General features: G+C 42.5%; 1 protein-coding gene across 2 annotated transcripts in view; it reads right to left on the reverse strand.

Annotated features, from left to right (window-relative positions):
- The window catches only part of LOC126354982 (UDP-glucosyltransferase 2-like), a 142,412-nt gene that overhangs the window by 108,442 nt on the left and 6,227 nt on the right, over positions 1 to 27,743 (reverse strand). Inside the window, exon 2 of one of the 2 annotated variants that reach the window (XM_050005067.1) lies at positions 17,881 to 18,117. In XM_050005067.1, the coding sequence (XP_049861024.1) occupies positions 17,881 to 18,054 (174 nt within the window). In that variant the 5' untranslated portion in view covers positions 18,055 to 18,117. The remainder of the gene's footprint in view (positions 1 to 17,880; positions 18,118 to 27,743) is intronic. The other variant, XM_050005068.1, reaches the window with a different exon arrangement.

Here is a 27,743-nt window from a genome sequence, read left to right on the forward strand (position 1 = left end):
TTCTATATTTACATAAACGATGTGAATGATGGATAGGGCGAGCAGCAATATGCGACTGTTTGCTGATTATGCTGTACTGTATGGTAGTAGTGGGGCAAGGCAGTTACGGCCCCAAATCCAAGATGCCGGCGATGACGTCATGAGATGACGATTTTGGCGGGAAGTTTCAATTTTGGGCTACCTCCACTAACCTAAGTCACCCAACTGTCACCTCTTCCTAGGGATTGGAGCGAAAATGACTCAGCCTGCGCTGGGCTGCTGGAGAGAGGAAGGAGTGTACTTTATTAATTTTGGAACAACTTATTCATAGACTGATTTTGAAAAATAGTATATTTATCACAGTGATACAGAACACACACTCTGACATGATTTGGGTCACGCCACACAGCCTAAAGACCTGAAAACCACTTGTACATAATGCAATACATTTATATCCAGAGAGCCAAAAAACTAGTAAATCGTCAAAATAACAATCCATCTAAAAGACTCTACAAACATGCTTGCTGATCGTCAACTGTCGAAATCATGCATTAGTCTTTATTTAAGCAAATTGAGGCACTACCACTATCCAGTGTGTTCGCCACAACGTCCAGAGTCCAACTGACCTAGTACACAGTACCACCACCAGAGGGCGCTGTCGCCCATTCCGGGAAGTAATCTCCCCCCCCCCCCCCCTCCATGAACCATAGACCTTGCCATTGGTGGGGAGGCTTGCGTGCCTCAGCGATACAGATAGCCATACTGTAGGTGCAACCACAACACAGAGGTATCTGTTGAGAGACCAGACAAACGTGTGGTTCCTGAAGAGGGGCAGCAGCCTTTTCAGTAGTTGCAGGGGCAACAGTCTGGATGATTGATTGATCTGACCTTGTAACACTAACCACAACGGCCTTGCTGTGCTGGTACTGCAAATGTCTGAAAGCAAGGCGAAACTACAGCCGTAATTTTTCCCGAGGGCTTGCAGCTTTACTGTATGAATAAATGATGATGTCGTCCTCTTGGGTAAAATATTCCGGAGGTAATAAGTCCCCCCTCCGGATCTCCGGGCGGGGACTACTCAGGAGGACATTGTTATCAGGAGAAAGAAAAAGGCGTTCTGCAGATCGGAGCGTGGAATGTCAGATCCCTTAATCGGGCAGGTAGGTTAGAAAATTTAAAAAGGGAAATGGATAGATTAAAGTTGGATATAGTGGGAATTAGTGAAGTTCGGTGGCAGGAAGAACAAGACTTTTGGTCAGGTGCATACAGGGTTATAAATACAAAATGAAATAGAGGTAATGCAGGAGTAGGTTCAATAATGAATAAAACAATAGGAGTGCGGGTAAGCTACTACAAACGGCATAGTGAACGCATTATTGTGGCCAAGATAGACACAAAGCCCACGCCTACTACAGTAGTACAAGTTTATATGCCAACTAGCTCTGCAGATGACGAAGAAATTGAAGAAATGTGTGATGAAATAAAAGAAATTATTCAGGTAGTGAAGGGTGACGAAAATTTAATAGTCATAGGTGACTGGAATTCGATAGTAGGAAAAGGGAGAAAAGGAAACGTAGTAGGTGAATATGGGTTGGGGGTAAGAAATGAAAGAGGAAGTCGCCTGGTAGAATTTTGCGCAGAGCATAACTTAATCATAGCTAACACTTGGTTCAAGAATCATCAAAGGAGGTTGTATACATGGAAGAACCCTGGAGATACTAGAAGGTATCAGATAGATTATATAATGGTAAGACAGAGATTTAGGAACCAGGTTTTAAATTGTAAGACATTTCCAGGGGCAGATGTCGACTCTGACCACAATATATTGGTTATGAACTGTAGATTAAAACTAAAGAAATTGCAAAAAGGTGGGAATTTAAGGAGATGGGACCTGGATAAACTGACTAAACCAGAGGTTGTACAGGGTTTCAGAGCAACATAAGGGAACAATTGAGAAGAATGGGGGAAAGAAATACAGTAGAAGAAGAATGGGTAGCTTTGAGGGATGAAGTAGTGAAGGCAGCAGAGGATCAAGTAGGTAAAAAGATGAGGGCTAATAGTAATCCTTGGGTGACAGAAGAAATATTGAATTTAATTGACAAAAGGAGAAAATATAAAAATGCAGTAAATGAAGCAGGCAAAAAGAAATACAAACGTCTCAAAGATCAACAGGAAGTGCAAAATGGCTAAGCAGGCATGTCTAGAGGACAAATGTAAGGATATAGAGCCTTATCTCACTAGAGGTAAGATAGATACTGCCTACAGGAAAATTAAAGAGACCTTTGGAGAAAAGAGAACGTCTTGCATGAATATCAAGAGCTCAGATGGAAACGCAGTTCTAAGCAAAGAAGGGAAGGCGGAAAGGTGGAAAGCGTGTATAGAGGGTCTACACAAGGGCGATGTACTTGAGGACAATATTATGGAAATGGAGGAGGATATAGATGAAGATGAAATGGGAAATATTATGCTGCGTGAAGAGTTTGACAGAGCATTGAAAGACGTAAGTCGAAACAAGGCCCCCGGAGTAGACAACATTCCATTAGAACTACTGACAGCCTTGGGAGAGCCAGTCCTGACAAAGCTCTACCATCTGGTGAGCAAAATGTATGAGACAGGCGAAATACCCTCAGACTTCAAGCAGAATATAATAATTCAAATCCCAAAGAAATCAGGCATTGACATATGTGAAAATTACCGAACTATCAGTTTAATAAGTCATGGCTGCAAAATACTAACGCGAATTCTTTACAGACGAATGGAAAAACTGGTAGATACCGACCTTGGGGAAGATCAGTTTGGATTCCATAGAAATATGGGGACACGTGAGGCAATACTGACCCTACGACTTATTTTAGAAGCTAGATTAAGAAAAGGCAAACCTACGTTTCTAGCATTTGTAGACTTAGAGAAAGCTTTTGAAAATATTGACTGGAATACTCTCTTTCAAATTCTGAAGGTGGAAGGGGTAAAATACAGGGAGCGAAAGTCCATTTACAATTTGTACAGAAACCAGATGGCAGGTCGAAAGACATGAAAGGTTAGCAGTGGTTGGGAAGAGAGTGAGACAGGGTTGTAGCCTCTCCCCGATGTTATTCAATCTGTATATTGAGCAAGCAGTAAAGGAAACAAAAGAAAAACTCTGAGTAGGTATTAAAGTCCATGGAGAAGAAATAAAAACTTTGAGGTTCGCCGGTGACATTGTAATTCTGTCAGAGACAGCAAAGGACTTGGAAGAGCAGTTGAACGGAATGGACAGTGTCTTGAAAGGAGGATATAAGATGAACATCAACAAAAGCAAAACGAGAGTAATGGAATGTAGTCGAATTAAATCGAGTGATGCTGTGGGAATTAGATTAGGAAATGAGACACTTAAAGCAGTAAAGGATTTTTGCTATTTGGGGAGCAAAATAACTGATGATGGTCGAAGTAGAGAGGATATAAAATGTAGACTGGTAATGGCAAGGAAAGCGTTTCTGAAGAAGAGAAATTTGTTAACATCGGGTATAGATGTAAGTGTCAGGAAGTCGTTCCTGGAAGTGTATGTATGGAGTGTAGCCATGTATGGAAGTGAAACATGGACGATAAATAGTTTGGACAAGAAGAGAATAGAAGCTTTCGAAATGTGGTGCTACAGAAGAATGCTGAAGATTAAATGGGTAGATCACATAACTAATGAGGAGGTGTTGAATAGGATTGGGGAGAAGAGAAGTTTATGGCACAACTTGACTAGAAGAAGGGATCGGTTGGTAGGACATGTTCTGAGGCATCAAGGTATCACCAATTCAGTATTGGAGGGCAGTGTGGAGAGTAAAAATCGTAGAGGGAGACCAAGAGATGAATACACTAAGCAGTTTCAGAAGGATGTAGGTTGCATTAGGTACCGGGAGATGAAGAAGCTTGCACAGGATAGAGTAGTGTGGAGAGCTGCATCAACCCAGTCTCAGGACTAAAGACCACAACAACAACAACAATCCAAGATGGCTGTCATGGCATCAGCTCATGACACAAGTACCATTATCCAACATGGCTGATTTTGGTGAGAACCAGAGTGTTCACCACAAGGTCTGGACCTAGTACACAGTACTGCCACCAGAGAGTGTTGTAATTTGTTCCCAGACATAACCCAAGACGGTGGGGGAAAATGGCGGGAAACAGTGTGGTCGCCATGATGTGTGGACCTAGTACACTGTACAGTCACCAGAGGGGACTGTCGTCCTTGCTGTGACATAACCCATGATGACTGTCTGGAGGGGAAAATGCCTCAGCCTGTGCTGAGGCGCTGGAGAGAGGATGGAGTGTTCTTTACTTATTTTGGAACAATTTACTTAGGGATGGATTTGAGATAGTATATTTACCACACTGATACAAAACACATGGTCTGACATGCTTGGGGACACGCCACAAAGCCCACAGACCTGTAAACTACTTCTAAATAACGCTCTGCAGACACCCAAACAATTCCTAAATTACCAAGATAATTTCAATACAGACTTGCAACTCCTCTTAAATAATGCAGTACACTGATGTGCAGACACAAAATCAACTTGTCCAAATAATGCATAGCACAGCCTACAGACATGTTCACAAAATAATGCAACAGACACTCAAACAACATATGTAGCCACTACCTGCCGCCCCCGTCCACTGGGTCACACAGGAGGCTACCACACACACTCCCAGATGTTATGATGCACTGGCACCCCCCATAAAGTGAAGCATAGGTGACCAATTGGGTCGCACAAGCATGAGGCGGCGACATCCCTTTCATACTTGGTACCTGAGAAACTCCTCTCGAAATACGTGGTCACCTAGGCACTGTTGGTGAGTCAACTGGACAGGAGCAAAGACCTATTTACAGAGCGGAGATGCTCCAAGGGCGTGCGCGCATCGACTCCACCGTAAGCCGCCACCAGATACAAGCCAGTGTGAGCCATCACTCTCCAGCCGCTGCTGCCCAAATTGAGAAGGTGAAAGTTGGCTCTATTTTCCTGTATACAGTTAGAGTTCTTTGAGTGTAACACTGATGTCACAGAACTCCAAGGCACGCTAACACGGGTCCCATACACGAGAAGCCTCTAGGCAACATGTGTGTTTACCATTTCTGATGATATACCTGTGGATACTGATGTCACAGAATATCACAGGGTGCATTGTTCCTAACGATCCTAACTGAACATGAGAGCTGCATCTAGCTGTGCATGGGTACCCAGTGTGGCTGACGCATAGTAAAATGTTCGTCCTGCTATCAATATATGTCTCAGAAATGTTAAACGTTCTCACTGCTAAAAGCCTGTGCACGCTCAAGAAAACACCATTAATCATGAAATCATTTTTGTTGTTTGGACAGAGAGCATTCTCTAAGCACAGAAGGGGGAAATCAGAACAATTACGCAAACATAATTCGAAGCACTGTCTTACATAAGAGAAAAAAATGGCCGAAATTTTCGGAATCCTACAGCTACAGGTATGTAGACGTCCTGTTCGAATCAGTTCATAGACACTCCTACATCACGGCACAAAGAATGTCTTGTTAATGAATAGAGCATTACGATTGTATTTTGAACACATCACCATATTGCACCAACAATTAAACCCTTACTCTTCCCTTTGCTGTCACAGTATTCCACATCAAATCCATACCTTCTTTTGCATATGTCTGAACACAAACACATACTTTATAAGCCTGATGCTCAAGGCAATCCTATATCACACACCCTGATACTAAGTATAATACCTCACCCATAACTGATCGCTGGCGATACGAAATAATACTGACCGAAAATCAACGATGGGTGGACATGTCTCATAAGTTTTCTTGCCAGTGCTACAACGGTGTCTTAGAAACAGAGGTTTAATCGTCTTACAAACCGCCAGATGTTACTGTCACAAGCGGCCTTGGCTCTACATGTGCACACAAGAACCCATGTTAAAAGCTACACTGGCTTTATAAATCCACATATGGTATTACCTACGAATCACATGGTTTTTCCAGACAAATACCGAGACAATGATCGTAGGAGTGTATATCATCAGACCAGCAGTGCGATTACATGTAGCCCCAGATCACCAGTGGGGTTACATGTAGCCCATGGTGCAACCTCGTCATAAAATCGCTGAATTTTGAAAGTGATTCAGCTAAGGAGCGTGATATGAAACAGATATTTCCAGCCCCCTCACACCGCCACCACTAGATATTTTTCCAGTATTTGTAACACATTGTCTCGATGCCATATCATATTTCTGGCACTCCCAGATCTCGAAACAAGTCACCTTTCTCGAACCTATCTGCTACAGTAAAATTCCAACATGGTTTTAGGTAGCCCCTATGTATCTTGCAACTACACCTCAGGCTCTGCACTACCATGCCTACAGCTTTGCACGTGTGATTGTTCCAATGTAGGTCGGACCTGAGTAGAAGTCGGATGAAGCTATATTACCACCTTCGGCAACCCATGTAGAAACAGGCTAAGGTGAGTTACCGTGACAGAACTGTGTTTGGACCATTTGACGAAAACGAAACCTCCTCCTGCAACACAAGGTAGTATGAAATACAGTGGCTTACTGGAAGTGGGGGAAGGATGTGGATTTTGCTGCTGCATTGTGGTGCTTCTCCAAACTACAAGCAGGTATTACAGATCCACGTCCCTCAGGGTCCATTCACGTCTATCACCCCAACAATGTCTACCCCTGGTAGCTGAGTGGTCAGCACGACAGAATGTCATACGTAAGGGCCAGGGTTCAGTTCCTGGCTGGGTCAGAGATTTTCACCTCTCAGGGACTTTGTGCTGTGTTGTCCTGATCATCGTCATTTCATCCCCATCGACATGCAAGTCGCTGAAGTGGCGTCACCTCGAAAGACTTACACCAGGCGAACAGTCTACCCAACGGCAGGCCCTAGCCACATGGCATTACCATTTTACTCCAACATTCTATCATCGTTATTCTGTTCCATCCACCTGCGAAAAATTACGAACTTTAAAAGCTCCAGTAACTTTATCTGATAGAGAACTCAATAACATATTTACCGCATCTCTTTCATCCCATACATAGAAAGCAAATACCACATTCGTGCTGGCATCGAGTACATGTGACAATCCTATTAAATATATAGTTATTGATCCACTGCACAGACCAATTTGAAGTATCATCACCTTTGCTGTAGGAGGATGATCGCATCTCATGGACTATACTGTAAATCGCAAGAGACGCTCCCTGTGACCCCAGGTCATTGTTTGAAATATTGCTTTTTTTTTCTACTGAAACTCGCTCTGTACACTGCCATACATTTTGTTTTTCCACCACAACTTCAAGGTCCATGTCAGATTCTAAACTGACATTTGCCACATTGTGATCCATTGCCTCTCACAGAAAACTAGATGTTGCATGGTGTAAAACATTTGTTATTGTGGCTACCATAACACGCCACACACACAGTGGGTGATTTTAAATAAAAGGAAGTTACAATATAAGGAAACTGAAAGTGTTTGGCGGTGTTGTGGAGAGTTTCCAAACTGCTGTCCGAAAGCGATTGATGACCTCTGCAAATTAACTCATCTGTCACAGTGACAGAATAGCTGATGACTCTGCATTCTGTTTCAACTGATTCCTCACATTGCAGTCATGTAAGCGATCGCTGTTTCGGTGCTGTCCATCCCCAGAAGGTGTTGTCCCTCCACGAAAACTCTTTCTCCAATTCAAATAAGCGATTTCAGTCACTTATTATGGGGTAACCAACAGCATACCAGTGGATGAATGGGGTGGGAAAGACACCATCAATGTACTCTAATAATAAGCATCATTGTTGATACTGTGAACAATTTTAGCAATTTTACAGTAATTTCAACACTGAGCAATGCTGCAACAGCATGTTTCCCAATTTCAGTATCGTGGCTAAACTGTCCCCCCTCTGTACTTTACAATTATCATCGTGAATGTAGATACATGACTGTGCAGTATGTCCAAATTCTCAAACACATATACCAGACAACACCCTACATATTTCTAACACCACTAGCATAGTGCTTCATTTATGATCTCTCTCTATGGTGATAGGGGGGTCACAGAGCATTCTCACAGTCTTAGGGTAAAATTAGAGACTGAAAGACCGCTCACACTGTCATTGACCAACCCACCCTGCAGCACCATTACCAATTTAATCTGCAACCAACCAGAAATAGGCGGTCACATGCCACGACTCATGTCAGAGTGTGTGTTTTGTATCAGTGTGATAAATATGCTATCTCAAATCCATTCCTAAATAAATTGACACTCCCTCTCTCCAGCACCCCAGCGTGCAGGCTCAGTCATTTTCCCCTTCAGACAGTCATCTTAGGTTAAGTCACGGAATGGACGACAGTGCCCTCTGGTGACAGTACTGTGTACTAAGTCCATACGTTGTGTCGACTGCACTGTCGCCATTTTCCCTCACCATCTTGTGTTACAACACGGAATGGGCGACAGCCCTCTCTGGTGGCAGTACTGCGTATTACGTCCAGACTTGAAGGTGAGTCTTTCCTCTGGAGAAAGCTGGTCCTCCTGATCTATACATCCTATAGAAGTGACCACAGCATATGAGAGCAGAAAGTATGTCATTCGTTCATCCAATGACCAAAGTCTTCAGGTCGTCGGTAATTTAGTGTCAGAAAGGCTTTATAGATACTTTGCGTCTTCCCGCCAGCGTTATTAATGGAACAATATTGGACGACTTTTCAATGCCAGTCCATCTGTTGAGCCTTGCAGCTGCACTCTCTTGGAAGTCGTCTGAAAAATTTAGCATACTAGCCATCTCAATGTTTTTCACTCACCAAAAAGCACACTGACATTCATTCATTGACCTCCATTAGACAGCCTACCCTCGTATCTTGACATGCACAACCTGGCAGAACAGTAACAGACGATAAGCGGCAAGCGATCGGAAAGCATTAAACTTTTTATTATTTTATATTGTACCAGCTGCCGTCACAATGTTGCAAGGTTAAACTTCATTCATCTTTCCACGTCATGCCCATGGTGATTAGTTATTCAGTAGTTGATTATAACGAACGCTGTCACGTAAACAAAGAATCATGAGCCCAAGTTACATATTTTTAATAGAGCAGGACAATGGTCAAGCCAGTTACTGGATATTTAGTGGCAGTCTTCTATCTTAACCTGGCATAATAAGTGTATTCACAGTTGGAGACGACCTCAGAATTAGCAACTAAAGCCTTTATAATATCACGTCAGAGGAGTGAAGGAAGAGTGCATTGCAATGTCCTCTTGTCCCAACAATATATCTGCATATCCGCGTCTGATTCTTCAAGTCATACGAGTACTTAGCAGTCTTTGTAAGTTATTGCTAGCAATTAGCTGACGACTATTTCAGCAGCCCATCGGAGTTTATTCGTCATCGATATATGGCAACGATTCAGAGTACTTCTGTCCTGTGTGGCAGAAGGAATGAACACAGAGTAGAATTTAACATGTGATCAAAGTCAAGGTTGTCAGAAATAAAGCACAACTTCGAACAGGACAAGGATAGAAACGGAAATGAAGAGCCATCCCAGCAATCACCACTTGCTGACTTAGGGAAACGAAGGGAACCAAAAACAAAATGGTCTATGTGGGATTTTAAAAACACTTCACCAAGTTACAAGTGCAGTATCTAAAGCATTGCGTCACCTCGCTTCCTCCATTGTGCCAGGGTGACTACAGAATTTCATGCTTCAGCCATACGTTCCATAGCTCTGTGGTAGAATGCAATCCCTATGAGTAATGGAAGCGTGTTCTGAAAGATTCCAAACAGAATGATTCAGGCAATACATCTTCATTATTCAACCTATATTGTGTAAAACCGATAATTATTGACGTGTATCAGATCCTAAGTCACGATTTCACAATATTCTGTGATCGTGGCAAATTAATAGCAAAACTATAAAAATACGAAAGTGAAAATCCAAATCTATTCGGAATGGCACATCACCAAACATATTTCCTTCAAGAGGACACAGTGCCGGAAAGAAATGTAACATCTTCAGGGATAAGGTAATTTTATGGACAAGTGATGTGACGTCATTACAGGTGTATACACTGGAATGACAAATGTCATGGCACAGGGATATGTACATAAACAGGTGGCGGTAGCATCGCGTGCACAAAGTATAAAAGGGCAGCGCATTGGCGGAGATGTTTATTATCAGATGATTCATGTGAAAAGGTTTCCGACGTCATTATGGCCGCTCGACGGGAGTTAACTCACGCTGAACGCGGAAATAACAGTTGGAGCTAGACGCAAGGGACATTCCCTTTTGGAAATCGTTAGTGAATTCAGTATTCCGAAATTCACAGTGTCAGGAATGTGCTGAGAACACCAAATGTAGGCATTACCCCTGACGACGGACAACGCATTGGCCGACGGCCTTCCCTTAACGACCGAGAGCAATGGCGTCTGCGTAGAGATGTCAGTGCTAACAGACAACCAACACTGCAGGAAACAACCGCAGAAAGCAGTATGGACTATTCGACGAACTTATCCGTTAGGACAGTGTGGCAAAATGTGTCATTAACGGGTTACGGCAGCAGACGACCAATGCGACTGCCTTTGCTAACAGCATGACGTCACCTGCAGCGCCTCTCCTGGGCTCTTGACCGTAAGGCTTGGACCCTAGACGACTGAAAAACCGTGGCCTAGTCACATGATTCCCTACTACAGTTGCTAAGAGCTCATGGCACAGTTCCAGTGTGACGCAAATCCTTGGATCCAACTTGTCAACACGGCACTGTGCAAGCTGGTGGTGCCTCCATAATGGTGCATTCTTTGTTTACGTGAATCAGACTGGGTTCCTATTATGTTCGACTACTTGGAGACCATTTGCAGTCATTCATGGACTTCATGGTCTCAAACAACGATGTAATTTTTATGGAAGACGATGTGCCATGTCACAGCACCACAAATGTTCGCAATTAGTTTGAAGAACATTCTGGAAAATTCGAGCGAATAATGTGGCCAAACTGATTGCCCGTCATGAATCCCTTCGAACATTTATTGCACATAGTCATGAGGTCAGTTTGTGCATAAAATCCAGCACCGGCAACACTTTCGCAATTATAGAGGCAGCGTGAGTCAGTATTTCTACATGGGATTTGCAACGACTTGTTGAGTCCATACCATGTCCAGTTGCTGCACTACTCTGAGCAAAACGAGATCCGACACGATAATAGGGGGTATCCCACGACTTTTGTCACCTCAGTGTGTGACAATAAATTCAAATCAAACAAAAAACACATGCCACAGTAAATGGTACCCCGAACAGGCGCATCAATACACAGTGCATATCCTTTGGCGGCAATGCAGGCATGTGTTCTCTCATCCAAACGATTGTAAAGGTGCCTAATGACATCCTGCGATAGACTGCCGCAAGCACCTTGCTCCTTTTGTTGTCATTCGGTAATGGTGCTTGCAGGCAGAGCGAATAAGTTAGTACTTCATTTATGTCATACACGAGATTAACTGGCGAGAGATCTGGTGATCTTTCTGGCTGGGGCAGTTGCATAAAACAAAGAGCATGTCGTGTCGTTGCAGTCATATGTGGATGTGCATTGTCCTGCTGAAAACTCATCTTACTTTCCTCTTGAAGAAATGGCAGTAGCACGCGAATAACAGCACGTGGAACACAGCAGGCAATGGTGATTTCACCGTGCAAATATTACATGTGAACGCAAGTTGTCACTGATGGCTCCACAAATGTTGAAGCCAAAGGTGACGAGGGTGAATGCTCTCTGAAATGGGCAGCTCACCAGATCTACGCCACACACGTGAACGTCCGTCACTTGCATACAGAGAGAATCTACTCTCATCAATGAAGACAACAGTACGCCATTCCACCCTACAGTCGACACTTTCACGAGACCAGAGACCATGCCTGGCTGTGTAGTGGTGTCAGTGGTAACTTGTCCAAAGCCACATGTGGTCTTAATCTTGCTGTAAGCAGATGATTCCCAGGGTCCCTGATGAGACAGCAGGTGGAACATATATCCAGACATTGTACCTGGATGATGGGCTTTCAGCCACCGCCGCCTGCACATGCGTCGAACTTGACGTGCCTCTGTACTACACTGACGTCCAGAACCTGGTGTACAGCTGTGTAAATATTCCCTAGACCACTGCTGAAAGCAGCGATGTACCACTGCTACACTATACCCAATATTTGGAGCAATCCATCGACACGTTCATCCAGCATCCCGCAGCCGACAATGTGACACCACTCAAATGGCTAAAGATGTTCAACAGCAGTACGTACTCGTCAGCTGGGCTTGACAATACCCTAGAACACTGTTTACCTCTCAAACTCAAAATCATCGAGTGAAACAGAAGTGATATCTGGCATTCCTTAAGAAAGTGGTCTACATCCTCTGCTTTTTCTAATTTGCAGACCTCATTGTAAACTTTGATAAATAATAGATCACCAAAGAGGATCGTTTTTTATTATGGAACATATAGTCTTAAACGCGTCATTGAGCTTATAATAATGAATAACTATACTTGCCCAAAAGATACTCGTTTACTATTATTAGGCTTGTTCTGAAAGTAATTTACATGTGTCGATCAAACAAACTGCCTTGTGCCTCAATAAATGCTGCACGCATTCGTATCAACGCCAACAAATTTTTGGGAACACCACTGGATTCTGTCGGATATGGTGGAATGCATCAGTGATTCGGGCTATCAGCTCAGATCAAGTGACAATTCGAGTAACGTAAGCCATATTCTTGACATATTCCCAAGAAAATTATCAAGGTACGTCAAGGCAGGAGAACGAGCAGGCCACACAAGAGATGCTCTTCGTCCTATGTAATGACTGCTAAAATCAATTGCTAGCTGTGCTCGCGCATCAACACTGAGGTGTGATGGGGCTCCATCACGTTGGAGACAGAGGTCTCTGCGCGCAATAAGCGGTAGATTGTCCAGCATTTCTCAAAGTGTGGTCTGCAGGTAATGTACTAAGTTGCTCCAGTTCACTTAGATGACAATATTACACTTATTACAAGATGATTATACCCCATTCCTGCCCACGTGTTTACGGAGAATCTTCGTTGATGCGATCGAACAGCAACCACATGAGGGTTCTCAGAGTCCCAGAGGTGACTCTTTCTGCTGTTAAAAATACCTGTCGCCGGCCGGAGTGGCAGAGCGGTTTTACGCGCTACAGTCTGGAACCGCGCGACCGCTACGGTCGTAGGTTCGAATCCTGCTTCGGGCATGGATGTGTGTGATGTCCTTAAGTTACTTAGGTTTAAGTAGTTCTAAGTTCTATGGGACTGATGACCTCAGAAGTTAAGTCCCATAGTGCTCAGAGCCAAAAATACCTGTCACTTGTAAACAGGGCGTCATCCGTAAATAACACATATGTGTGAAAGGCAACATCATTCACTCTGTAGTGTACAAACCACTGCACAAACTGCGTACGATATAGGTAATTAGTTGATTCTAAAACCGGCACTCTTTGAAGACGATACGCGTGTAGTTTTTACTCTTGCAATACTCTCCAAATACATACGAACCTGTTACCAAGGCACAGGCTACAGTACTCTCGCTGCTTAAAGATTCACAGATTAATCTACGGATCACTTCACCTTCTGGTGTTCTCACGTCACGCCTACAACCCTCAACAGCCTGAGGACCCAAACTCCTTGTCTCCCGTAAGCGTCCATGAATTGCAACAAAATTACAGTGGTGTGGATTTCTCCTATTATGGAACTGGCTTCAGTAGATACGAGGAGCTGCTCTTCCATTTCTCTTCACCACTCCTTAACACATAATCATGTCAGTGAGCTCATCAAATCCATATGCAATGTTTCATTGAGTATTAACAGCAAGAAAATCCGAATTCAGCACTAGTAAGATGCACGACATTGAAGATACAATATTACAGCAACACAAGATGATTGACAGGACTGGTACGACTCCACAGAACAACAAACTCACTAGGAGCTGCTCAGCAGGTCGCTACGTGGCGATGTTCATTAAGACTATGCCCCTAACTCATAAATGGGGACCAAAACGTATATGTCCTTTAACAAAAAATGATCGTCTTTGTCTGATCTAACGTCCCTTGATGTTCGTGAGGTCTTGAAAAATCGTGTATAAACGAACTGGGAGACAATTTAAAAAGGGCTCTTAGTTTGTTTGCAGATGATACAGTCGCTTGCTGTCTAGTAAATTCATCACAAGATCTTAGAAAATGGTTTAGGCAAGACATCTCTATGGTGTGGAAAGTGACAACTGAACCTGTACAACGAAAATTGTGGGGTCCTCCACATGAGTATTAAAAAGAAGCCGTTAAATTTCGGTTACACAATAAAACATACAACTTTAATGGTTGTCGGTTCTGCTGAATACCTAAAGACTACAATTACAAACAACTTAAACTGGAGCCATCACACTAAAAATGTTGTGGGGAATGCGAACGAAAGAATGAGTCCTACCGGCAGAATACTTAGAAGGAGCAATATATGTTCTAAAGAGTGTACACTACGATATACATCCCTCTGCTAGAGCACTGCTGCCCGGTATGGCATACTTACCAGACAGGACTGACGGAGGGCATCGAAAAAGTCCAAAGAAGGGTAGCTCCTTTTGTGTTATCGCTGAACATGGGGGAGAGTGTCGCGGATATGATAAGCGAGTTAAGGTGCCAATCATTAAAACAAAAGCGCTTTTCGTTATGGCGAAATCTGTCACCAAATTTCAGTCACCCTATTTCTCCTGCGAATACAAAATATTTTATTGACTCCGATCTACATAGGGAGAACGGACCATCGTAATAAAAAAGGAGAAGTCAAATGTCGCACGCAAAGATGGTTTTTCCCACGTGCTATTCGAGAGTGGAACGGAAGAGAAAATGTCTGAAAGTGGCTCTGTGAGTCCTCTTTCAATATCACTTGGTTATAAGGCGCAGATTAGAAATGGAGATGTAGAAAGAAATATCCATCGTTAAAAATACTACAGAAAGCATAAAGCATGGAAACAGAAACTCGGAAACGAAGACTAGATTCCCCTTAAAGTCGTTCAGTTATGGCAGCAGAATTCTTGTTATGATAATTCACTATGAGGTTTAAAGGGCATTGATACTATGACCCCATGAGTATTTCTGCGACATAAAGAAAGCTCGTGGTAAATTCTCTAGTCTTTCGTCATCTTTGTGTGTTGCTTGTGTATCTACACTACTGATCCTTAAAATTGCAACTCCAGCAAGGATATCAAATAACTTAATTTTACTTATTGCGCTAATACACTCAAGTAGGAAGAGTTTGGTTTGGGAAAGAGAAATTCCGCCGCTAAACTTTTTTTTATTTTATTTTTTATGTTTAAAGTTTTTCCTGGCTAGCTTTGGAGTTGCAGCTCCGTTCTCAAACGCTCATTCATGTACATAGCGAAACTGAAGAGCTGTAATCTGGCCTCATCGTTTGTCACAGTTAGTACAAAAAATACGCGATTATATTCGTAAGTGATATGGGTGCATGCACGGTGTGAAATTTAGTTTACTTGGCTGCCACCTCTGGAAGCAACAATGAGTCTAGCCTGGCTATACATCGAGTTGAACTGAGCTTGGATGAAAGGTACGGGTATATCATTCCATAATGCATCATCTTTATGGTAGAGTTGTTCAATCGTAAAGACTGGCGAGTGCTGGCGAACCAATTTCTAGCCAACTCATGACCAACTGTCGCCAATGAGTGTAGTATGCGAAGAACGTGCTCGTTAATCTAACAGTCAAACACCTTCTGTACTAAAGTAGGTCAGGACAGGCCCGCAAGACAGGGTGCACTCGCCGGCCTTAACACAACAGAAATGTAACGGCTGTTGTCCAAATCACCGGCCTGCTACCGCTTCAAAGGAACCCGCAGCAACGGCCACCATGTGTCACATTGTGATATTCAGGATGTCGTCACACCGACCTTGAAGACATGTCGCTTGCTGCAACCACGGCCATTTACTGACTTAAGGTAAGATCTAGCGCGACCGAGCGAAGCATACATCTGCTTTTTCGTCCGAGAGTCGAATAGGGCCGTGGAAATCCTGTTCCCACAGGTTTCGTATTCGCATCACAATCATAGTATCCCGACTAGCGTGAGCAACAAAATGGCGTAACGTAGGCCACGATCTCGATAGGCCACACTCTGTCGCTTTCAAATTTCGACATCTGCCTGTTGAAATTTACCTTTGCACCTCAGCCCACTCACAATATTCAAACGTGACTTCTGAATGAGATACTCGATACGTGATTTTACTTATACAGGGTGTTTGTTTTAACTTGAGAAGTCTTTATCTCGAAACCGATGCATCGCACAAAAAAAAATGAAAAATGAAAAACTCTGGGTAAGAAGTTAATATTAGGAAAGGGGACATTAGTCTGTGCTAGAACTGGCCGCCTCCTAACCACCCTACCTACGTGGGCGGGGTTGATTCTGTATTTTCAAATGGGAACTTCGGATTTTATTGCATATTCGGATCCTACGCCAAGAGAATACAGTTTACTGAAACCATTGTTCTCCCTTCGTGCTAGATGGTACAGTAATTGAGAATTTAATATCAAGCTTGCCTGTTTTTTGCAATTAACAATCGACTGATTTGATTCCAAATTTCATTTATGATGTAAAGGCCAACCTTTGTGTTGTAACGATCGACATTGATGTTCAAAATTTACTTTAGTGTTGCAAATTTTATTGTACAGTACAGCATAGTTAGCCGTTTCAGTATCTGGTTGGAAACTACGTTTAGCGTGATGCAGGAACAACGATGTAAATGTATAGCTTTTTTTTCCCCATAGGGATGTATGATATCGGTGAGTCACCTTGCCTCTTACCATTGGGGTGCTCGATTTCAGTGTGCGTCTGGTTTTGGCACGATACATGTGTATCCATGGCAAGGTACACCTTTCACTATCACTTCGTGGACATTTTACCTTTGGATAGAAATACATACCAAAATCAGCCACCCTGGTGGCGGGGTTCGTGTGCGGTCACGAAATCAATAATTCCGATGGTTTGTGGACTCACAACAAACAACCGCTTAGGAACAAAAAACTACGTTACCATACAAGTAGCTTATTTTCCAGAAATGTCAATGTCTAGCCGCATTATTTGTACTATACAAATACATTTGCAACACTGGAGTAACGTTTTAACATCAGTATCACCGTTAGAAAGCAAATATTTACATTTACATCGAAATGAAATGTAGAATCCAATGTCTCCATTCTTAATGTCAAAAGCAGGCACACTTGATATTACAGCGCCATGTACCACGAATGGGAAACAATGGAAATCGCACGAACTTTTTGGTACAGACTCCGAGTATGCAATAAAAATGGTGGATTCACTTTTGAAGATACAATGTTGACTACGCCCACGCAGTAGTAGTGTTTGGGATGTGGTCAGTTGGGGCACGTAGCCGAGCGGTTCTAGGCGCTTCAGTGCGGAACCGCGCTGCTGCCACGGTCGCAGGTTCGAATCCTGCCTCGGACATGGATGTGTGTGATGTCCTTAGGTTAGTTAGGTTTAAGTCGTTCTAAGTCTAGGGAACTGATGACGTCAGATGTTAAGTCCCATAGTGCTTAGAGCCATTTGAAACAGTTGTGGCGTGGACACATGTCCCCTTTACTAATACTAACTTTTTACCTATAACATTTTTTCCGCGCTATGTGTCATTTTCGAAATATTTAGCTGTCTCAAACTAAACATCCTGTATACAGATGACGTTACTCCCGCCTATTTCGTACTGCTGCGCTGCATTTGTTTATCAGTTGCATTGCGTGTAGCGCACTCCACGCCATCTCAACGTTTATAACATGCGGCCATTATAGTGTTGCAGTTTTAGTGACCAGCAGAGTATAAGACGAAACTGTTGCACTAGATGCTGACCTTTAATGGATTACTGGTGATGGCGGTCACCTGGTGCCCCCTCTCAGCGAGAGCCCGCATGATGATGAGGAACGGCTTCTGGTGGCTGATGGACGCCGTGGGGTTGATGCCCAGAATCCTCGCCGACATGGAACAGCCCGTAAACAGCAGCAGCAGCACCAAGGTAGCCTGCATGGCGACTGATTGAGATTTCAGCCTGGGGGGCAGACAAATTCTCCGATAAATCGATCACAAAATCTGAAAAAGTAAAAAAAAAAAAAAAAGAGGGTTATCCCAGACTTGACGTTCTGCTTCTTAAGGTTGGAATGCAAATACTGGAAAGCACGTGAGATTAAAATAAAATCTATCATATTCAATAAATTCCAAGCTTATATCGCAGCCATCTGAATTTCTTGCCTTGTTTCCGTACTGAGCGTGTATGAATGTATGATGAGCTCATGTTTCAAGGCCAGACTTGTACAGAGCTGAAAAAGAAGCAGCCATTCACATCAGCTCATATAGTGTTTGACACCTGCTAAGGAACAACTGACTCTTCCTAAGTAACAACTTCCAACTGCTACGGAACATCTGACCATTGTTAATCACAATTTGTATACGTGAACAAGAAAATTGAGGTACTGATTTTAATATTAATTACACACGAAGGCCAATGAAACTCTTATAATTCGAAAAGTACTTTTCGATAGATTTACCCAAAGAAAAATCATGTGTGTTCGTAGACGTTAAGATTAGTAAAGGGAAGTAGATACTTTCATATTCAAACTCCTTCTCTATGACGTGTTGACAGCTCCAGTATGTGAATATCGAAAATAAAATAGTTTTTGATAATGAATACGAAATTAATAACTACTATCCAGTAGAGCCTTTTCTGTCTGCAAGCTGTTTGCCACCGTACAAATTACCATTAAAATTTAACTCCAAGCTTCTTATTGTTATAAATATAAATACGAAAGAAGGATTAGTCAGCAGAATCAGAATTCGTTTCAAATGCTTATGGAATCGTACAAAATAAGCAAATTTTGGTTCTGGGTGTACATATAACTTATTCAGGTACTGTTTCATCTATTCAGTTTCAAAGAACACATTTCCCAGTTATTCCTGCATTTGTTATTACTATTAACATATTAAAAAGCCACAATGGCAAACATTCAAAAAAGTTGAGATGTTTTTAAGACAACCAAATTGTCAGTCATATGTTGCAACAAGTAGAGTTCTATCTTCAATGGTTTGAAATTTTATATTTGTGAACATGGTGAGCAAGGATATTTAGCGAATGAGGAAAGAATATTTACTAAAAATATTGTTTATACTGAGGTTTCGTATCGTTAAATTGTAGAATATAGCAATTATTTTCTTCATCTGTATCTTTCATTCTCTCAAGCTTCGTCGTCTGCCTTTCTTACACCTTTCCTCATAGCGTGCGGGTAAGATCTAAAAATATGCATAGTGTTCAGGTAGGAACTAAGAATTGCACAGGAATAAATTCCAGTTATTTATATTTAAAAAATTGAGTTTCGTAACTTTATGAATACACTAAGACAAATTTCGACCGCAGGCTATACTGGTAAAAGGGCCATTTATTTATGTGTGTTATCCTGCTTTCCCATGTGGCGAAATCAATGCCATTTTTCATTATAAATATAGCATTCCAATTCTGTTACGTCTGTACTGTGTTCCACGTCGTCCGTCATTGCCTATGGTTATTCCTGTCCAACCATGCCTATGTTCCTTAGCACTTGTGAAGCAGTTTATTGAAACTTCGTCACTTTCTAAAAGTATTAATGCAACGTTGCACTGACTGGCTTTTAATAGCGGATTTGTACCTTGAAAGAGTCTTTTTTTTTAACATTGTCAAATCTACACTGCCAGAAAAAAAATGAAGGTCCCAGAAGGGGACGAGGAATTGAAATAAAAATACACAGGTTGCTATGGTACATGATTTTGTTGTAGTGGTAACAAATTCAAAGAGTTCAAATGGCTCTAAGCACTATGGGACTTAACATCTGAGGTCATCAGTCCCCTAGGCTTAGAATGACTTAGACCTAACTCACCTAAGGACATCACACACATCCATTCCCGGGGTAGGATTCGAACCTGTGACCGTAGCAGCAGCGCAGTTCCGGACTGAAGCGTCTAGAACCGCTTGGCCACAGCGGCCGGCTAGTGGTAACAAAATCAAGTGAAATTTACAATTAACTTGGCAGTAAGAGCCACTTATAAGTATGAAGTGGCATTCCTTCCGACCTGGATGCATGTAATGACTCGTTGGAAAGGCAGTAATAAGGATGTTGTACTCTCTCCTGAAGCAAGCTGGCCGACTGCTGCTGTAGTTGATCCTTGATATCCTGGATACTGGAACTGGGACAGAGTTGACGTCCGAGCTGGTCTCACACATGTTCTGTGAGGACAGATTTGCTGATCTTGCAGGCCACGGGAGTAACTAAACATCAAGCAGAGACGCGTTCCATACGTGGACGAGCATTGGCCTGTTAAAAAATTGCACCGATCTCACATGAAAGGTAGCACATTAGGACACAGTGTGTCCGTGACGTACCACTGTATCGTCAGAATACTCTCAGTCGCCACAAACCGTAACGTGAAGTCATACCCTATGGCTCCCCACACCATCACGCCAAGAAAGACTTCTGTGCCTCTCCAAAGACATTGGGAGAATGGGACCTCTCCCAAGGTCGCTGCCATACTCGCCGATGATGTTCGTCTGGGTCAGTGTAGAAGCCTGGTCCGCCACTAAACACAATGCGACGCCATTCATTAGCAGTCTTTGCTTCCCGGTAACTGCATCGCTCGAAACGTGGCCATTTGTGCTGGCTGGCTGACATGGGGGGTGCGGGGGTACCAAACAATGAGGTCTCATCGGATTAGGGAAGGATAGGGAAGGAAGTCAGCCGCACCCTTTCAAACAAACCATCCCAACATTTGCCTGAAGTGATTTAGGGAAATCAGAGAAAACCTAAATCAGGATGGACGGACGCCGATTTGAACTGCTGTCCTCCCAAATGCGAGTCCACTGTGCTAGGCCGTTTGTGTTGTGGTGTTAACGACAGTCTACGCATGGGACTGTAATTCCTTATTCCAGCTGCTTCTATGTCTGACAGATGGTGCGAGATGACAGAGAATGTTGCAGGAAGTTTATTATTATGAGTGGCACAGATGTGCAGGGGCTACGACGTGTCTGGTGCAAAATACGGCGAGCCTTCTTTGTGCTGGTCAGATGTGGTCGACCGGAACCTTGACAAATAGTATGCCTCCGATTCTGCATGCAGTCCAACGTCGGCCCACCGCTGCGTTCCCACAGATCTGAATCCTAAGCAATGCGACCAGCGAGACATATGGACAATTACAATAAAGCCACTTCCAAACTCTGTCAGATGCTCATAACACCGTCTTACACTAGTATGCGGCATCTGCCTGTCATCCGCAGTTACCAAAATCTGACGCTATTCACGCCCCTTATACAGTTTACCAGGTGTCATAACAACACTAAACAAGAACTTTATTTACTCTGTCTGGCGGCAGTTAAACTTGTCGCAAAGAAATTCAGCTCTAATTGTTCACATAGCCGATAATGATGTGTGCATATATGAAGTTACGTTGACATCCGACTTTGTCTCTATGTGGTTAGAAAACGTTCTGCTGTCTCACACAGGTAAGTGACCCACTGTAGTCGTTTCTATGCTCTTTCCACTGCACTACTGTCATGAAAGTGTCATTAACAAAAAGAAAGAAGTGCATAACATGAAAATACCAAATACTCGGCGTATGCTATGAAAAGTAAATGTGCAGAACTATAAAGAAATGGTCAGAATACTCTAAAAGACCATGTGGAAATATATTTAGGTGTTGTACCTGAGCGATGTTGCCAACATCAAGGTCATATAAGATATTACTGTGTCCTTATCATTGTTTTACAAACTCTAACCGCATGCTAATTGTCGATCTTCCTGAATATATCGTGAAATTTCAGTCCGGGTGGTGTTTACAGATGCGTGTATGGAAGACATGGTCTGAGGGGAACAGGATGACTCGCGAAACTGAAGATAAACCGTGACATGTCAGAACAGAATTACGGACACCTCACCCTTATAATAGACGAGCTGGTTCCAAATCCTTACCCGACCACTCAGCTTCAAGTTTTCCATTGTTCCCTAAATAGCTCAAGAGTAATGACGAAGAATGCACGGCCAGTTTTCCACACCATCCCTGATAAAAAGAAATGTCGTGTGGCGAGGAACTTCCGTCGGGTAGACCTTTCGCCTGGTGCAAGTCTTTCGATTTGACGCCACTTCGGCGACTTGCGCGTCGATACCATCCCTGGTGAATCTGAGTTTCAGCTCCTTGTCGTCGTCGGAAATTAAGTAATTCCTACTCTTCTTCTCATATAGCAATGACACATTACGGCGCTTCAGTTTGATTGTTAACACGTTAGGCTTTGCTCAAACTCTATAATCCACTTTTGTATGCTGTGTCATTGACTGCTTACTGGGTACAGATATCTCTGATGCCGGACTCATGCTGCCATATATCTCTCAATAAGGTGACCTGGACGTCAACAGGGCCCAAAAATTGGAATTTTTATTTATTAAAATTCTGTGATTATTTTCGATTCTAAAAATATATTCGTAATGTATAGCACCTCATCGTTTTCGTGTTTAAATTCCTCTCTAAAGTAGATGCAGTGCATGAATGCCTAGCTGTCTCACTACTGTCAAACACCAAAATCTTGCCTAGAACGACTTGTTTAATTTTGACGTCGCTGTTTCCACAGCAACTAGACTGCAACATCCTTGGCGAACATATCGACTGTACAATGAGCAGGGATTTGTTGCAATCGATCTTTGGGACAACACAAGTAGATTTCATTAGTTTTCTTACGTTGTCGCGTGAGTGCGTTCGTGTTGTAAACTTGTTATTGTGACTTCATATTTTAACCACTTTACATCGTGAAATGCCAAAAACGAAGAAGTTTATTTTCAGTCGTAAATTTTACGGTAATCAACACATGCGTGTTGTTAGAAATTGTATAAATGAAGAAATTGTTACGCCCCAGTGAAGTGAGGTCAGGACTAAAAGTTCGCAGGACAGTGTTTCAAAACGCAAATTGAAACATCTTACTAAAAATAAACAAGATGTTGGTGGAGTGGTAAAATAACGGTTAAATTTTAATTAGTAAGTGCATGCTTCCAAAATTACTTTTTTCTGTTGCTAAATGTAAATACTATAATCGTGAAAAAATCCTTACACTTAGTGGCGCCGTAAGTAAGAGAAGAGGCCATTCCAACAAAAATTGTTATGGAATGACAAGTGTGTAAAGTAACGAAATGTACAATGAAATCTCCTGTAACATGCACAAAATATAGTGAAGTGAATATTTGCCTTGCTTGTGCCATGGTGTGTACTGGAAATGGAAGAAATGCAGCCCATATATTCTGTGCCTATATTCTCCTAACGCCACCTGTCAAATTTGAGAGGTATTATAAACGTTTGCATAATTTCCTAACAGAAGTCAGTGAAGCATCTATGCAGTGAGCAGCGAAAGAAACTGTAGATATTTGTCTGTCTACTAATATTGTTGTTGAATTGGATGGTTCCTGGCAGAAGAGAGACCATACATCGCTGAATTCCCTCCAATTTTGAGTCAATTGCTCATCGTAACTTTTAGGGGTGATTTTCTCAAAAACGCGGGGGTGTTAACCCAAAATATCTTATATTCCTTCGTTTTAGGTTGTACACAAGCGACCTGCCAAATCTGAGCCGAATCGGTTGCCCGTGTCTGAGGCCTCCCCCTTGTTAGACGCAGGCAGCGTGCTGGACTCTGGCTTCGATAGTGTTGTGCCTGCCAAACTATATGATGAAACCGACATTAATAAAAAAAAATTGGAATATATAGGACATGTGCAGAAGAGAATTGAGGCAAGACTTAGGAAACTTTTCGAAAACAACTCTCTGATGGCAAAACAATTGGTGGACAAGGCAGACTCGTCAAATCAGACACAGAAAACCTTACAGAACATTATGGTCTAATCATCAGGAGAGACAGCGGAAATTTCAGTAAGATGAGAAAAACAATCTGGGCAGCTCTATTTCACAGAATATCCACTGATGAGCAGCCTCAGCACTGACTCTGCCTAAAAGGAAACGCTTCGTGGTTTAAGTATGAGAGGTGTAATGCAAATGGACAAAAACATACAAATGCATACTCCATGCCATAAATTGTTATTGTAGGATCAAAGCCAATATGTGGAAAAACTCAGAATCCGATTGAAAGCTTCAGTAGTTGTATTTGAGAACACTTGCCAAAAATTGTTTGTGTTGTCCTGTCATATTTTCAGATTGGTGTGATTGACGCCATAATGTGTTTTAATGATGGAGTAACAAGCAGATTAAAGACCATGAGCAGACTAGGCATCAAAACTGGAGAGGTCATGAAAAGTGGCTGCTAGGAGTGAACAACAACATGTTGCTGAAGCCGAAAAAGCTGCTGAAAACATGACAAAGGAGACAAGAATTATAAAGAAAAGACGAAAACTAAAAAAGATGAAAAGAATACTCAGAATCAAAAAGACCATTAAGCTCTCATTTTTTGACATGTTATCATTGAGGAAAAATGACATGCAAATCTTTACTTTAAGTTTCCAGTAATCAACGTTTTTGCGCACTTAGATATCATTATCCAATCCATTATTAAAACGACAAAAACAAAATTTCGCATGAATTAATAATATAGTGCTGGCTACACGTTGAACCACATCGTACAACAATGTACTAAATATTTTAAGCATGGGCATGTTATCTGTTCTTAAATTATTAGGAGAAAAAACTTACATCCAAAAAACATATTTTTTAAAATACATATAACAACAAACTCGTAAATATTTCTGGTTTACTGTTTCAGCAAAATAAAAATTAAAAGAATAAAATTTGTTTTGACCTTTTATTTTGAACAGTGTGGAGGTACAGTGCACCCAAAACAAAAATTACACGTTGTTCAGTGTGTAAGATAAAAATCAATATTCGCTCCACTTCATTTTTTTCGTATACAGTTTACAATATACTAATTATTCGGTTAAATTCCATTACAGGTTTCTATTAAAGCTTTCAGATTGTTAAATTTCAGAATACTAGTAAGAACTACAGGCCATGACGTCCATGTCCCCATGTTATAAGAGGAAGAATCCGACAACCACTTTGTCTTCATTGATGAGTCTAGCAGCACTACACTGAAGGCATAGTAGGAGTAAGTCCACAAATTTGATGATAGTTCCCAGAATGTATTCTGCAGTTGCGTAGCGGACAGTCCTCAAGCATGATAAACTAAAGCATCTTTTGATATGTTGGCCGATCCCTGTTGCTCAGAAGAGCGTGTATGCTCAGAGAAGTTATTAATCTAGAAGAAGGCCCGTCTCTCAGCTTTTTTATTTTGTTTAAGTTTAGTGGAACGATACGACTTCTTCTCTGGATAATAGACATCACATCTTTCCAGTCTGTCGTACATAATGAAACATCACTAATTCAACAATTGTGGGCTTCGTCAGTGAACCTCATGCTAGTGGTACTCATGTAGCATATCGAGCGAAGGTTTTCCGAAAGAAAAAAAAAGAAAACACTTAAGCCAAATACTGGGATGCTTCCGTTACCTCGGGTATGGTAGAGCGCTTCTTGTTTCTGTCAATTTCGTCTCTAATAATCTAGATAATGTACACTATTGGCCATTAAAATTGCAACACCACGAAGATGAAGTGCTACAGACGCGAAATTAAACTGACAGGAAGAAGATGCTGTGATATGCAAATGATCAGCTTTTCAGAGCATTCACATAAGGTTGGCGCCAGTGGTGACACCTACAACGTGCTGACATGAGGAAAGTTTCCAACCGATTTCTTATACACAAACACCAGTTGACCGGCGTTGCCTGATGAAACGTTGTTGTGATGTCTCGTGTAAGGAGGAAAACTGCGTACCATCACGTTTCCGACTCTGATAAAGGTCGGATTGTAGCCTATCGCGACTGCGGTTTATCGTATCACGACATTGCTGCTCGCGTTGGTCGACATCCAATGACTGTTAGCAGAATATGGAATCGGTGGGTTCAGGAGGGTAATACGGAACGCCGTGCTGGATTCCAGCGGCCTCGTATCATTAGCAGTTGAGATGACAGGCATGTTATCCGCATAGCTGTAACGGATCGTGCAGCCACGTCTCGACCCCTGAGTCGACAGATGGGGACGTTTGCAAGACAACAACCATCTGCACGAACAGTTCGACGACGTTTGCAGCAGCATGGACTATCCGCTAGGAGACCATAGCTACTGTTACCCTTGACGCTGCATCACAGACAGGAGCGCCTTCAATGGTGTACTCAACGACATTTTTTCGGGTGAATCCAGGTTCTGTTTGCAGCATCATGATGGTCGCATCCGTGTTTGGCGACATCGCGGTGAACGCACATTGGAAGCGCCCCTGCGAAACCCTACAGAATAATGCACGACCGAATGTTGCAGGTCCTGTACGGGCCTTTCTGGATACAGAAAATGTTCGACTGCTACCCTGGCCACCACGTTATCCAGATCTCTCACCAACTGAAAAAGGCCGGTCAATGGTGGCCGAGCAACTCGCTCGTCACAATACGCCAGTCACTACTCTTGATGCACTGTGGTATCGTGTTGAAACTGGCATGGGCAGCTTTACCTTTACACGCCATCCAAGCTCTGCTTGACTCTACGCCCAGGCGTGTCAAGGCCGTTATTACGGCCAGAGGTGGTTGTCCTGGGTACTGATTTCTCAGGATCTATGCACCCAAATTGCGTCAAAATGTAATCGCATATCAGTTCTAGTATAATACATTTGTCCAATGAATACCCGTTTATCATTTGCATTTCTTCTTGGTGTAGCAATTTTAATGGCCAGTAGTGTAGATAAGGCATCACACGGTAACATTCCTTCATTATTCACAAATCAATACTCGGCATCTTTGAACCTAGATGTGAGTCGTTTGTAACATACCTTCTTCGTCCTGTACTCTCATGATAGATTGCATTAGACCCAGTAGTACGAAGCACCCACTAGCCTTTCGCCCTGGTAATGAAGGCAATGCTTCATGGTATGAACGCCGTGAGACACTGAAAGCATTAATGAGCTTCCCGATCCAGACCACTCAACCGTTACCCGCCTCTCTCGGGAATTGATCGAAGATGTATCCATGGCGCACATGGGCGCGATAGTGTCGCAAATGTAGGACTGAGGTTAGGTGACGTGAAGAAGGAGCTGGCAAAATGTGCCTTCAGCAATGCAACGAGCCACTTATCGCTTACGAACTGTGTTGGAATGGTTTGAGGAATACTCCGCAGAAATTAGGATGCATGTGAGACCATCAGATCTCCTGAAAACACTTCCGTTAAGTACATCAGATATCAAGTGGTGAAACACGCAGTGCTTTTATTCATAGACGATATCTTTCAAACAATATATGCAGGTGTGTGTACTCGATGTTCATCTACATCTACATCTACATGGATATTCTGCAAATCACATTTAAGTGCCTGGCAGAGGCTTCATCGAACCACCTTCACAATTCTCTATTATTCCAATTTCGTACAGCGCGCGGAAAGAACGAACACCTAAATCTTTCCGTACGAGCTCTGATTTCCCTTATTTTATCGAGGTGATCGTTTCTTCCTATGTAGGTCGGTGTCAACAAAATATTTTCGCATTCGGAGGAGAAAGTTGGTGATTGGAATTTCGTGAGAAGATTCCATTGCAACGGAAAACGCCTTTCTGTTAATGATGTCCAGCCCAAATCCTGTATCTTTTCTGTGACATTCTCTCCCATATTTCGAAATAATACA

Source organism: Schistocerca gregaria, chromosome 3 (genome assembly GCF_023897955.1).
Source record: "Schistocerca gregaria isolate iqSchGreg1 chromosome 3, iqSchGreg1.2, whole genome shotgun sequence".
In the NCBI taxonomy this organism is placed as follows: domain Eukaryota; kingdom Metazoa; phylum Arthropoda; class Insecta; order Orthoptera; family Acrididae; genus Schistocerca; species Schistocerca gregaria.